The sequence below is a fragment of the Rattus norvegicus genome, chromosome 12, assembly GCF_036323735.1.
Source record: "Rattus norvegicus strain BN/NHsdMcwi chromosome 12, GRCr8, whole genome shotgun sequence".
Classification (NCBI taxonomy): domain Eukaryota; kingdom Metazoa; phylum Chordata; class Mammalia; order Rodentia; family Muridae; genus Rattus; species Rattus norvegicus.
Genome location: NC_086030.1, coordinates 34,640,215 through 34,655,270, shown reverse-complemented (window position 1 = coordinate 34,655,270; position 15,056 = coordinate 34,640,215). Strand labels below are relative to the sequence as shown.

The 15,056-nt window shown below is 46.3% G+C and overlaps 1 protein-coding gene across 2 annotated transcripts in view; it reads left to right on the top strand.

Annotated features, from left to right (window-relative positions):
- Glt1d1 (glycosyltransferase 1 domain containing 1) overlaps positions 1 to 15,056 on the top strand; it is a 73,650-nt gene that overhangs the window by 30,321 nt on the left and 28,273 nt on the right. For both annotated transcript variants that reach the window (XM_222147.11, XM_039090103.2), the window contains 3 exons: positions 383 to 439; positions 11,764 to 11,859; positions 12,919 to 12,968. In XM_222147.11, the coding sequence (XP_222147.4) occupies positions 383 to 439; positions 11,764 to 11,859; positions 12,919 to 12,968 (203 nt within the window). The remainder of the gene's footprint in view (positions 1 to 382; positions 440 to 11,763; positions 11,860 to 12,918; positions 12,969 to 15,056) is intronic.

Below are 15,056 nucleotides of genomic sequence, written 5' to 3'. Positions count from 1 at the left end.
GAGCACTGATTGCTCTTCTAGAGGTCCTGAGTTCAAATCCCAGCAACCACATGGTGGCTCACAACCATCTGTAATGAGATCTGGTGCCCTCTTATGGTGTCTCTGAAGACAGCTACACTATATTTATATGTAATAAATAAGTCTTTAAAAAAAAATGCCAATGTTTTAGAAGACTTTCAGAGTCTCTTTAAAGAGCTCAAGGTCTGCACCAACCAAGGTGGTCTGTTGGGATGGTGGTTATTGGGATGTTACTTCCCTGGAATCAATGGGTACATTCAACCTCTGAGCCCAGGGGCCTAGGAAACTCCACTGCAGTGCCTAAGAAGTTGAATGGATTTGTGAGAGCTAAAACTTCTTTTCCTTTTCCTACTTGGTCCACTAGGAATTGCAACAATACCAAATGCTGACTTTAACTGGAACACCTTCCTCCAGCAATCAGGTAAGGCATGGCTCTCTTCTTGAGCCTTTGTGGGTCAAGGTCACCGTCTTCGGTCAGATGTTTCAAAGCATCCTGCTGGATCTGGTTCTTCTCTTTCTACAATGTTCCAATCTGCAATAATGGAGTGGTATGACCTCCACTTTTCATGCATTCGCCTAGATGTTTTCTTAGGAGGCATTCCAAAGGGTGGGTTTGTGTGAGACGGTACACTTAATTGGAGCTCCATGCATCTTGTGGGATTGTTGTCTCTCGCAAGTTGGCGTCAGCACACAGCCTATAGGTGGTATGGGGGAGGGGCTGTTTCCAGTCTGTGGTGGAATTCAGAGAAATGTAACCATTTCAGCTTTCATTCACATCGTCGTAAAATGAGCTCAATGATGTTGGTTGGACAAAGTTTTAACTTGAAAAGTCTTTTAAATATAGGCTGTCCATACACAAGACCGACAGTATATGGTGTGTGGTTTTTTTTTTTTTTTTTGGATCAAAACTCCCAATGAGATTGCCACCCCAGTCATTCTTGATCATAAAGGCCAAGCTGTCTACTGGAAGACAAGAATTCCTTCGTTTTAATACAACATGTTTTCCCAGAGAATACACTGCTCTTTAGGCTTGCTTGCCTAGGAGTTCATTCAGGTGTGGGCACCTGGGTGTGCTTGGAGGTCAGCAGGCAACCCCAAGTGTCATACTTAGGAGCTGTCCACCTTGTTGATTAAGGCACTGTCTCTCACTGGTCTGGAGCTCATCAAGTAGTCCAGGATGGCTGGCTAGTGAACCCCTATCTCTCCCTCCCCAGCACTGGGATTAAAAGTGCACACTCCTACGCCTGACTTTTTTTTTTCCCAGTGGGTTCCTGGGATAGAACTCCTTACTGACTGAACTATCTCCCCAGCCCTGTATTTAGTAGTTTTTTACAGGGTCCAAATTGTGGGGTGCTTTGACACCCCAAAGCTATACGGGCTTCGCTATAAACTTCCAAGACTCAAAATCGGAAATCAGCTCCCCCTCCCCAGCTGCTGTGAGGGCACCCCAAATTCGTTTTCACTCTAAAAGCCTTACCGGAAATCTCCACCACACACTGTGTGTCAGCCTCTGTTTCAGTTGAAAAGAAAAATCCCAGCATTTTCGCAGAAAAAAAAAAATTTCAGTAGCACATTCATCAATCCCCAGTGGCAGCAACGTGGCTGTTCTCGGCTTTACAAATGAACCCCTGAGACCCCACTGCTTCTTCATGTCAGCATGTGGGTACAATTCTTCAGGACCGGGGTGGGGGCCCTTTAAATTGCCTGCCTTAAGGTTATTTCAGTTTCAATATATTACAGGACATGATGGAGGCATACCTGAGACCCATAATTCCTGAAAGCCGACTGGCCTTTCATCAAAGCCCTCAGCTCAGAACTGATGGGCTTGTAGTCGATTGAGTAACAGGACAGCCAAGAGATTTAAAGTACTCCACCAAAGGCATTTTTCCCTATGGGGCTGACTTGGCTACTGTTGCGTATCATAGTGGACAGTTAGAAATCCAGTCTGTTCAGTATTCATGGGTGCGGGGAGACCTTGGCTGCAGCTAGGGTAGCCAATTACAGGAGGAAGACGGTAAAGCAAGAGGAATCGCCAGGATTTTTCTGAGAGTTTAACAGATTATCCCTATTGGGTTTGTGTCTTGGGGGATGGCCTATCACCCCTTCTCTGGCTCACCTGGGCTTCTGGAGTTTTGGGGACCTGAGATTGTAACTTGATGCTTCTTTGACCCTCAGGTGATGAGAACAGAAGATACAGAACAGTGGTTCTCAGCTTTCCTAACGCTGAGACTCTTTAACTCCATTCTTTGTGCTGTGGTGACCTTCACCCATCAAATGATTTCATTGCTACCTCGTAACTGTAATTTTGCTACGCTCATGAAACATAATGTAATATCTGATATGTGGGATATCTGCGACCCACAAGGGGGTCTTGGCCCACAGGGTGAGACCACTGATTAGGATCTGATACAGGTTCTTGGTGAACAAATGTCCCCTTATAATCTTACAGTTCTTATAGTCACTTGAGATTGGTAGAGCAGGACTTCATGTGACAATCTATATTGGTGAGTCACAGTAGGTATCCTTTCTCCTTGGGGTCACTGGCCGACCACCCATGAAGAAGCAGAGAAGTAGGGTAGAGGGTTCAGTTGGCTGTATGACCGAAGGACTTCTGGAGACAGCTTCAGTGAGATCATTCCATTTTATTATTCCAGGGGTAGGGTATATGAGGGCTCTTAGGGGTACAGACAGAAAGGACTGGCCCGGGGAGTGGCACTATTAGAAGGTGTGGCCCTGTTGAAGTAGGCGTGTCACTGTGGGGATGGGGTTTCAGACCCTCATCCTAGCTGCCTAGAAGCCACTATTCTGCTAGCAGCCTTTAGAACCCTCAGCTCCTCCTGCACCAGGCCTGTCTGGATGCTGCCATGTTCTCACCTTGATGCTAATGGACTGAACCTCTGAACCTGTAAGCCAGCCCCAATTAAATTGCTGTCCTTATAAGAGTCGCCTTGGTCATGGTGTCTCTTCACAGCAGTAAAACCCTAACTGAGACAGGTTGGTCATAACACAGCACCTAATTATCATATGGGTGGGAAGCTAGAGCAGGACGTGTGTGCACATAACTCATTCTTCAGATAAGGGCAGGCATCTCTGCTCAGAGACACCCTCCAAATAAGGTTAGGCAGAGAAAGAGAAGTTACGCTGAGCAAGGAAGTCCTCCATTTTACGCTGAGTTTGGAGAGGTGGACCATGACCTTAATAACAGGGTTCTCCAACAAGTCACCTTAAACCCCTGATGCTATTTTAAAAGAAGATATATTTATTTTTATTTTACGTGTATGAATGTTTCACCTGCATACATGTCTGGGAACCTTATGCATACAGATCATGTAGGAGTCAGGGCAGAGAGCATCAGATCTCCTGGAACTGGAGTTACAGATTTTTCTGAGCCACCTTGTGGGTGCTGGGAGTTGAAGCTGGGTCTTGGGAAGAACAGCCATGTTCCTAACCATTGGGCCATCTCTCCATCCCCCGATAGTATTTCTACAGTGCCCTGCCTCACCCAGGATGTCGCAGAGTTCCTGATGCTGCTCAGTCATGCATCTCCCCGCCCTGGTTCACAAATGACTGTTGCATCCATTTAAAGCAGCAAACCAGCTCTGCGTCATCAAGATTCTGTATGCTAACAGAGCAACTGAGTACCAGTGGTTACACAGATTAAGGATGTGTTTACTTTATTTATGTGAGTACACTATAGCTGTCTTCAGACATGCCAGAAGAGGGCATCAGATCTCATTACAGATGGCTGTGAGCCACCATGTGGTTGCTGGGATTTGAACTCAGGATCTCTAGAAAAGCAGCCAGTGCTCTTAACCGCTGAGCCATCTCTCTAATCCTCCACATGCTCGTTCCTCTGGTGAGGATATGAGTGTCTACCAAACTCCTCACATGGTCAGTGAGGTTCCTAGTCTCCTCCATGTCCAAAGTTGTTATGGCAGTGTTCTGAGATTTTTGCATACCATACCCACATATCTAAAGCAAAGGAACTCAAGGGCCCTCAAACCCAGAACCCCAGAAAGAGGAAGGCTTAGATCCATGAAGTTTACCCTCTTCACTTTTTCCGTTTTTCCACTCCCTTCATTTCCTGTTGCTGTGATCTAACACCCTGAACAAAAAAGCAGCTTAGGCGAGAAAGGGCTCATTGCAGCTCACAGTTCCAGGTTATACCCATCAACGAGGTGGGGCGTGGTGGCAAGAACTTGAAGCAGCTGTTCATACCACAGTCAAAAGCAGAGTGGAGAATGCATGTACACTTACATTCTGTTTACTTTCTTCTCTTCCTACAATCCAGGACTAAGCGCAGGGAATGGTGCTGCCCACAGTGGGCTGGGTCTTCCTACTTGGGTTAATGTCATCAACACAGTTCCCCATAGGTATTTGCACAGGCCAGCCTTTACCATCCCTTGCTGAGACGCTTCTCAAGGTAGACTACAATGTGCCAAGTTGACAATTAAACTAACCATTTTACTTCATTTATATTGCTTAATTACTTATCTCTACTCCTCCTTCCTTCACTCTCTCATACATGTGAGCACACTCTCTACATACACCATTACACTTGTCTCTGCCTATCTTTCTCTTCCCACTCCCCATTCCTCTTCCTTGAAACAAGACCACAGGTAGGCCAGTTTGTCCTTTAACTTGCTATGCAGTAAAGGCTGATCCTTCCCAAGTGCTGGGATTACAGACATGTGCCATCATGCCTCATTTTCCTCCCATCTTCTCTCAACTCTCTTAACCCCACTATGTGGGGTTTCTATGTGGTGGACACCCTAATATCCCAACCCACTCCCCTTCCTTGTTTATTCTTAAGAAAATCCATTTGGTTTTCCTATGAGGTGAGGGTGCTACTGGATCTTCATTCCTTTTTTTTTTTAAATCCCCAAGACAGGGTTTCTCTGTCCTAGCCCTGGCTGTCCTAGAACTTACTCTGTAGACCAGGCTGGCCTCGAACTCACTCAGAGATGCACTTGCCTCTTCCTCCCGAGTGCTGGGATTAAATGCATGCCACCACTGCCCAGCTGGCTACCCAGTTTTATCCAGACACAAGTTAGATACTTTTTCTAAAATCTAGACTCCGGTCAGCATAATACCCTCAGCTCAAGTTTTTCAAGCCTCTTCTTTTCCTATAGTTGAGGGATAGGAGAGGTGCCAGGGAAGGGTATGATGGCCACATCTATGACGTCAGTATTCCAGAAGCAAGGGGAAAGGGTTATCAAAAATTCAAGTCTAATGCAGACCAGCAAGGGTTATGTCAAATGCTGGTACTGAGGACAGGGCAGGAAGCCACAGCAACGGTTAGTGAGCAATTCCCCCGCCTGTCCTCACGTGTGATCAGACAGCCCCATTTAGTTTCTTGCTGGCACTGGATGCCAACACACACACACACACACACACACACACACACACACACACACTGCACTGATCTATATGAAATGCGTGCATACCTATGCTGAGATTTTGTCATTTACTGTGTATTGTAATGCTGAGTGTGGGCCCCCCCAAGACCTGGAGTCTGCCTGTAAACCAGTGACCCTGCCCCCAAGTTATTTCTGATTGGTAAATAAAAATGTCAACAGCCAATGGCTGGGTAAAAGAGACATAGGTGGGGTTTAGGTTTCCCAGACTTGGGGTTGGAGAGGGAGGACAAGAAGAAGGCAGGAGAAGGAAGAAGCAGCCACCACAGGTTAAGGAGTCAAGAAAACATGGCCCCGAGGACTGACCAATTGGAGTTGAGAACAGCACAGGTGAAACACAGTAATAACGGGGTTATCGATAGTAAAAAGCATAGAGGGTAGATATCTGTCCAGCTCTTGTGCTAATGAAAACTTATTGTAAATATAAAGGTTTTGTGTGTTTCTTATCCAGGAATTAAGTGATATAAAGTCAGAAACCCCACGTCAAGTTTAAATAATTTCTACAACACACCTGCGTCTGTCTATGACTGGACTGGGCTCACACCCGCACTCAGCTTAACCTGGTCCTTGAGGGCACGGGCAGGCTGTAGGCCCAAGTTTTGACTTGAACAGTGAGGAACAGTCCCTGAAGCTTTAGGTAGCCTCTGCTTTACCCAAGTCTTGGCGGGCCCCATCTCTCGTGTTTAACCTTTGAAGAACAAAGAACAAACAACACTTTCCCATAAGCCACCAAGAGCTGGAGGGTACCAACCAGGTCACGCACACACTAGTGGGTCTCGATCTTCCCACTCCTGCAACTATTTAAAACCGACCTCATGCTGTGGTGACCAACTATAAAGTTACTTTCGTCATTACTTCATAACTAATTCTTTTATCGTTATGGATGGTATTATAAATGTGTTTGGAAATCGAGGGTTGTCCAAGGGGTCGCGACCCACTGATTGAGAACCCCTGCACTGGTCAGGGTCCAATCCCTGCTCTGCTGCTGGACTCTTGCCCTTGGTTCTCTGGTTAGGGTTTCTGAGTGTTCAGCTGTCTGAAAATAAGCCTTCTATCTACGGGCAGGACGCACCACGTTCTTCTCTGAATTTTCTTTTTCTTTTTTTTTTTTTCCTCTAGAAGACGATGAGGCATGGGGGCATGGGATGCCCCTGTCTGTCATTTCTCTAATTTAGTTTCCTGAATTCTCATTGCATTTAATCTCTAGCCCAGCAGGAAGATTTGAACGGCACAACGGAGATAGGATTAACTCCGTCTTTCCCTCTAGGGTCTTCTGGGTTAGAAGGATCAAAATCAATTTAGAGAGTTGGTGGGGGCAGTGTGGAGAGAGTGCACTTTAAAAAGTTGGATAGGAAATATCAGGGCACCTTGCACGTGGTCAGTTTGAAGCATGCATTTTTTTTAATTGATTTTCATTTAAATAATTTATTTTTCAGAGAGGGTCTCATGTAGCCCAGGATGGCCCTGCTGCATTTGCTGTGTAAGGGAGGATGACCTTGAACATCTAATCCCCCTGCCTCCACCCTGAGCTGCTAGCATTGCGGGCATGCATCATCGTCCCTGGTTTAGGCCTCACTGGCGAGTGAATCTAGGGCCTTCCTCCAAGCTAGACAAGACCTCTGCGAATTGTTCCCGAGTCCCATTTTGTAGCTATCTGAGGCAGCTTAAAGAGACAGGAGATAGGAGGAGACAGGATTCTAACCTCCCGATAAATGCCCTTGTGCTGTTGCTGCACAGAGTGAGGGGACAAAAAAAGACAGAAAGAATTGCACTGTGTAGCTCGGATTTCCTTTCTGCAGCCCCTGCCTTCCAGAGTTGCCCCCCTCAAAGCGAGACAGGCTCTCCCAGCATGACTGACACCAGCAAGGTTGTCTATAACCTGTAGAAATCCTGTTTCAAGGGTGAGGTCTTCTATCACCAGACACCTGAAATTCAGAGAGAGAGCGAGAGCGAGAGAGAGAGAGAGAGAGAAACAGAGAGAATTTAAGCTTATTATTTTTTATTTACTTGTGTATGTTTTTCTGTGTGTGAGTATGGTCACATATCTATGCCTGGTGCTCACAGAGAGGCCAGGAGAAGACATCAGATCCCCAGAACTGGGAGTTTCCCGTGGTAGTGGGTTGCTATGTGGATGGCGGAACTGATCCCATGTCCTCTGCAGAAGCAGCCCCGTAACCACTGGAGTCTCTCCAGCCCCTGGAGTAGGTTTTTCATTGTGTAACCACTGTGTGTGACGCTCAGCCATCATGGCTTCTCGGCTGCCATACGGGGCACATCTTCTGTGAGTTAGAGGCAGCTGAGGTCCAGGGACCAGTCTCTGTCTTTCCGAACCCTCCAGGTCCCAGGAGGTACAAGGTTAGATTTTCCGAGTACCTCCCACCTGGCAACAGGTGCACAACCCTAAAACTGGGCCAAACAGATGTTCAAGTAGTTGTTGAAAGCAGGTGACCCCTTGGGCTGGAGAGATGGCTCAGGGGTTAAGAGCACCCGACTGCTCTTCCAGAGGTCCTGAGTTCAAATCCCAGCAACCACACGGTGGCTCACAACCATCTGTAAGGAGATCTGGTGCCCTCTTCTGGTGTGTCTGAAGACAGTGACAGTGTGCTCATCATATATAAAATGAATAAATAAAATCTTTAAAAAAAAAAAAAAAAAAGAGCTCCTGAGCTCCCTACATCTAAGGTGTGAGTAGATCAGAGCTGTGTTTTGCTCTGGACCTGGTTAGATTGTCCCTGCTGCTGACAGTAAATCTTGAGTACACAGACTCTTGTACCTAAACATGTTGTTGTACATACGTCTATGGGGCAGTGTGGGATGTATGTGGACGGCATGTGGGTCATACATATGAACACACGGGTCCTGTGTGGCCTCCTGCTTAAGCTAAGGGGCCTCCTCCCTGTTTTCCCCTGTGTACAGAATTATATTTCCTTTGAAATTAATACACAAGTCAGGGAAGGTAATTTTGATGTCCGTCCCCAGCAGACCTACAGTCTGAGGATCAGATAAACATTAGCCGCTCTTCTCCGGGAACGAAGGCTTAGGCTGCCTTCTCTTTCCGACCCTGCCTCCCCTTAGATTTTATTAAGGAGAAGAGCTTTATCATTTATTAATGACAATCGCTTGACTCCTGACCTTGGATTCTGGTGCCTGAATTCCAATTCTCTGACCTTGAGCCCACATCTGTAGCTTCTGGCTCAGACTTTAGTCAAATCCGCACTCACTAAGGTTTGTCTGCTGGGGTTAGCTCACAAGATTCAAAGGACTGGCGAGGGCATATAGAACCCTCAACGCAGCTTAGTGATACTGTCAAAAGTTAATTCAAGAGACCATAGTAACTTTATATTCATTATACATAAAAAATACATATATATGACATTACCCATTATAACAGTTTCACACACTTATATGATATTTTATCTTATTTTAAATTATGTATGTGGATATTTTTGGGTGCAATGCTCAAAAAGGGCAGCAGGGGGCATCGGATCATCTGGGGCTGGAGTTGCAGACCCTTGAGAGCTGCCACATCATGGGTGCGTGTAACTAAACTTAGGTCCTGTGCAAAAGCAGTAAGCACTCTTAACCACCATGCCCTCTCTCCTGCCCCAACATATAAGTAGCTTGATCAGATTCCCCCTGGAATTTTCTTCCTTTTCTTTTCTCTTTTCCCTTCCCCCATTCCCCTAACTTTCCCTTCCTTTCTTTTTACTTCACCTCTCCTCTCCTCTCCTTTCCTTCTTTCCTTCTTTCCTTCTTTCCTTCTTTCCTTCTTTCCTTCTTTCCTTCTTTCCTTCTTTCCTTCTTTCCTTCTTTCCTTCCTTCCTTCCTTCCTTCCTTCCTTCCTTCCTTCCTTCCGAGATAGGCTTTTGTTGTATAGTACATGCTGGTCTTGAACTCACTGTGTAGCCCAGCTGGCCCCAACCTTGATACTATCTCCTTCTGCTTTAGCCTACTATTTATTAAGATTGAAAGTACATGCCTCATGTACACACGTACGTGTGTGTGTGTGTGTGTGTGTGTGTGTGTACATATTCGCAAGTTGAGTGTGTGGGTAGTGCTGGGGATCAAACCAAGATGTTCACCGAGGTACACCCCTGGCTCCTATGATTGTGCTTAAGGCTTTCCTAGGACAAGACCGTCACTCTTTGCTGTCAGTGTGATTCTGTCCAGAGTCACTCTCGTTACTCTATTATCTGTGCAGATCATGTCTGTCTTAGTTAGGTTTTTACTGCTGTAAACAGACACCATGACCAAGGCAACTCTTAAAAAGGAGAGCATTTAATTGGGGCTGGCTCACAGGTTCAGAGGTTCAGTCCATTATCATCAAGGTGGGAACATGGCAGAACCCAGGCAGGCATGGTGCAGGAGGAGCTGAGAGTTCTACATCTTCATCTGAAGGCTACAGGCAGAATACTGGCTTCCAGGCAGCTAGGAGGAGGGCCTTAAAGTCCATGCCCACAGTGACACACCTACTCCAACAAGGCCACACCTTCTAATAGTGCCATTCTGGGCTGAGAATATATGCAAACCATCACAATGTCCCTCATGTGCATGTATGACACATGCCATATGCCACTTAAAGTTTCAAGACTTAGGTAAGCTCAGAAAATGGTTTGTGTGTACACACACACACACACACACACACACACACACACACACAGTGCCCATCCTGGAAAAGACAGCCTTGCATGTGCATGGTTTTATGGCCAATTACACAGACTGTAAATGCTGGTATTTTAGACTAGCCTTTGTGCTGAGTCTATTAACAATTGCCACTAAATCAATTATCTACCGGTTGCCATAAAACACCTCAAGACTTCCTGGCCTCAGACCACTGTGGCTGCTACTCATGATTTTTGTGGGTTGTGAGCTGTTGTGGTCAGGGCTCAGCTGGGCACCCTCCGCCTGTTCCAGGCCTGCCCGATGCTGTTCCCGAAATGTTCACGTGTGCCGGAGGCCCACCTCAGGCCTGGGACCTCACTTTGCCAGGATGAGTCTCTTTACCAAGACTTTTTTTTTCCCCAAGAAGGTTGTGTGGCCGGATGACCAAGGAGTATCAAGGCCTTTCACAACCAACGCTTAAAGGTCATAGATAGCCACTTTCCTTGCATTTGGTTGGTCAGGAAAGTTCCCACTATCTCTTAGAAGCCAGGAGTAAAACAACCAGCTTCACTTGTCATGAGAAGAGTCACCAAGACTGGTGCCTACTGCTGTCCTGCTTTATAGATATGGCATTTCTAAGCCTTCTCTGTATTATTATTGTTGTTGTTGTTGTTGCTAATTATAATTATTATTAATTACTACTACTACTACTACTACTACTACTACTATTACTACTACTACTACTACATGTGTATGAGTGTTTAGTCTGTATGTATCCACAGAGGCCTGAAGAGGGCATCACATCCCTGAAACTAGAGTTACAGTTGGTTGGGAGCTACTATATGGGTGCTTGGAATTAAACCTGGGTCCTCTGCCAGGACGGCCAGTGCTCTCAACTACTGATCCATGTCCCCAGCCATTTTCCCTCTCTGTCTTTCTAAAAGCTATATGGATAGCTCAGTTGGCAGAGTGCTTGTCTAGCTTGCAGGAAGCCCTGTGTTCGATCCCAGCACTGCATGAACTGGGCAGGGTGCTGTCTGCCTGGAGTCCTAGACTTGGGAGGTGGAATCAGGAGGATCAGAAATTCAAGGCCCTTTCCTCAGCTACGCGGCAAGTTTGAAGCCAGCCTGGGCTATTATAGGAGACACTATCTTGTGTGCTACCCACAAGAAACAAAATATAAACAAATGAAAGGGGGGGGGGGAAACACTCGCTAAACATACATGTCTACTTTTAGAACTGTTACAGTTTTTTGAGGTAAAGCTGACAAATCCAACTGGCAAATGTAGAAAAAAAAAAAAAAAAACAGGACGGAGAGACGTATGTGTGCATTTCCTATTCCCAGGGACATATGCTCATACCTACTGTGCATCTGTGAATTCCCGAGTCATGCATAAGCCTCTTTTCTAGCTGCATCAACTGAAACTGCCCAAGTCCTTCCCAGGCCTGCTGATTCCTATCAGTAGTGGATGGGTCAGTCCCACCCCCATCCTTCCCTCTCCATGGCAGAGACCTTGCATTTCATAGCACGGGTAAAGCTCAGGTTTACCTAGGCTTGGAGAAGCCAATGTGCACAGCAAAGCATTTAGAGAACACGCTAGGCACAGGAAGGCCAGTGTGAACTGCTGACCTCTGGTCTGCTTGCCTCAGTGTCGTCACTGTTGCCAGGTAACTTTGCTGTATCCTCCATGCCTACGGAAGTGACCCACGCTCTTATCTCTTACAGAGATCGACCAAAGCGCTGACGACCTGCACATATTCCTTGTCATATGTGGACTCAGACCAGTGAAGGATCCTTTGTACCTGGTGGATGCCTTCTCAGGTATGTGTTAGGCCCTCCTCAGTGTGTGGATTTGCAAGTAGAGATGTGCCTTGGCTTTCTGATCCTACTGGGTGCTCCCAGCTGGCCTCCAACTCTCAATCCTCCTGCTTCAGCTCCCCAAGTGCATGAGTTACAGCGTGAGCCAGCTTGCCCAATGGGAACTTTCCCCCACTTTGTTCACTGCTTTTTTTTTTTTTTTTTTTACAGTTTTCCTTAAAGATTTATTTATTTACTTATGTATTTTATATATGTGAGTTCTTTGTTTTGATGAATAGCAGAAGAGGGCCCTCAGATACCATTTCAGATGGTTGTGACAATGTCAGTGCTGGGAATTGAACTCAGGACCCCTGGAAGAACAGCCAGTGCTCTGACCACTGAGCCATCTGTCCAGAGACTCTTGTATCATTTTGTTTACAGCGGGTATTTGATAGATGCTGCTTGTGCATGCTGTGTAAGCACCGCACCAATGGTGCTGCATCCCCAGTCCTTACCAGTGTTCACTGCTTATAAGCAGACTGTTCCAAGGTGATCGCTTTGGAAACAGCCAGTAACGGTTTGGTAACTTATGGGTTTAATATCTCTGTGTAGACTAGCAGCTTCAGGTGTGAAGGATGTCAGACAAGTTGGAAATAATTATGAGTCTAAATTAATTTTGAAAAAAAAAAAAATCTTGCCAGTGTTACATGTGCATGCAGTACCTGTGGATACCAGAAGAGGGCATCAGATCCCCCAGAATTAAAGTTGAGGGCAAATGTGAGCGGCCATGTGGTTGGGGGGACCTAAATTCTGATCCTCTGCAAGAGCAGGAAGAGTTTTTAACCACTGAGCCATCGCTTCAGTCCAACAAGAAACAATGCTTTAAGTAAAATGCCACATAGAGGCGCTCTAAATAAATGAAACGCATCCTGGCTAGCGTGAATGAATGCTAAATGAGCCAAGAGGACAAAACTCACCGTGGAGTAATTTGTAGTTAAGCTGAACTGTTTTCCCAGCTGTGGCTTGAAGCCACGCTCGCTCCATTCTAAGTATTTTTTTTCTTCTTTTCTTTTCCTTCCCAAGAATGGCATCAAGAAACACCCAATGTTTACATGGTGATTGTAGGTCCTGAGGTGAGTTCATGGGCTGCGAATGCCTATCTGATGGCTGTTTTATCTTGACTTTGCTTGAGAAAGAGAGAGAGAGAGAGAGAGAGAGAGAGAGAGAGAGAGAGAGAGAGAGAGAGAGAGAGAGCGCATGCGTGCGCGCATATGCAGTTTCTACTTGGACCAGCAGAGGGCACTGATCTCCTACACCTGGATTCACAAGTGGTTGTCAGGTGCCCAATGTGGGTGCTTAGAATGGAGCTCAGGTTCTTTGCAAGAACAATCTGCACTCTAACCGCAGAGCCATCTCTCCAGCATCTCTTCTGTTGACATATAAAGCATGTTCTATACCTGGAGTATATTCCCTTTCTCTTTAAGAAACTAAAGTAAGTTTGCTCTTTTGTGCTATGTGCACATGGCAGGGTGTACGTGTGTATGTGTTCATGTATCATACACACATGGAAGTCAGAGAACAACCTTCAGGACTCTTTCTGTTGGGTAGGTCCCAGGGATTGAACTCGGGTGTCAGGCATGGTGGTAAGCACCGCTATTGCTAAGCTCTTTCCTTTGGCAGATAATTTGCCTTTTTTAGAAAATGAAAAGTATGAAAAAAAAGTAAGGGGTCGGAGAGATGGCCCAGCTGTTAAAAAGCACTAGCTACCTGGGTTTGGTTCCCTGCACCCAAATGGCAGCTCGCAACCACTTATAACTCCAGTTCCAAGGGGTCGTTCAATGCCCTCAGGTTCTTTAGGCAATGTGTACGTGTGGTGCACATGCATACATGCGTGCAAAACATGTATGCATGTAAAATATGTTTAACAAATGAAAACCGTCTGGGTTGTATCTCAGTGGTGGAGCATTTCCCAAACTCGTATGTGCAGGGCCTTGGAGTCACTTCCCAAAACCATGTGGGTGACATGTGCTCACATGCATGTTCGCAGAGAGGGGGAGTCGGAGGGGGAGGGGAAGGGAGAATGAGTTCAGACCAAAGTTAAAGATTATATCTGCTGATCTCTTACATGGCTGATTTACTGTAAAGATTACAATTAATTCAAACTAATTTACTATGGCAAAGGATAACTAGATAATTCTTATGGGAAAACCAGTGGGTCGTGTAAAGAGGAACTTATTTTAAAATATAAAAGACAAAAGTTTATCTAAGTCAGGACATAAGTCACACTCTATGAATGGTCCAAAAATAATGATTTCGTTTGCCCCAAGTGGTTTGGAAAACAAAGTGTCCTCTGTGCTCCTAGCTGCAGGCTTCATGTGGCTTCTGTTCCAGGCTTTCCGCTCTGTGTCTGTACCCTCTAAACTCCTCTGCTAAAACCCTTTCTTACAATGAGACGAGATGAGGCCTCTGGGAGGGGACTGGATCCAGGGGATGAAGGGAGCCCTCATCAATGTGATCAGGGTCCAAATAAAAGCCCCAGGGAGTTACCTTCCCTTTTTCCTTGTGAATGGACACAGCAAGAGGCCACCACCTATGAACTAGGAAGCACACCACAGGGGATACCCAGCCTGCTAATGCCCTGGTCCTGATCTCTTACCTCTGCAACTCCCTGCTAAGTTTGTAGGTCACCCAAGTGATATGATAGCACATCGAAGGAGCGCCCGGGTGAGCAGAGACAGATGCATCATCTGTGGTGCTGAGTGGAATTCTCACCTGTGCAGTATGAGCCACCGCCCCACCCCCACTTTGGTTTGTTTGGCCAGATGGTAACAGGCAAGCTGGGAGTGTTTGCTAACAGACATCCTGACGGAGACCAAGGAAACTAATGTATATGAGTCCATCTTGGTGAATCAATGAGATTATTGGTGACGATAGCATGGAGGTCTCAAAGGTAGCCAGATACATCATCCACCTCCCCAGCCCCAAGCCTGGGTGATGATACACCCCTGGGGCCTCCTGCCCAACTTGCAGGCAGCTCCATTGAAGAGTCCCCTCTTCCCTAGCAAGTGCTTCCCTGCTTCTGCGACCTCAGGAGGCCCAGTGAGTCTAGTGGCTTTCTTGTGTCTCCCCCAAGCCTCCACCCAGGAGGAAATGCTTTAATCGGAAGCAACCAGATCCCCATCATCCCATTCATCGAGCGGCTGGCCTTGTAGTGTTCACTC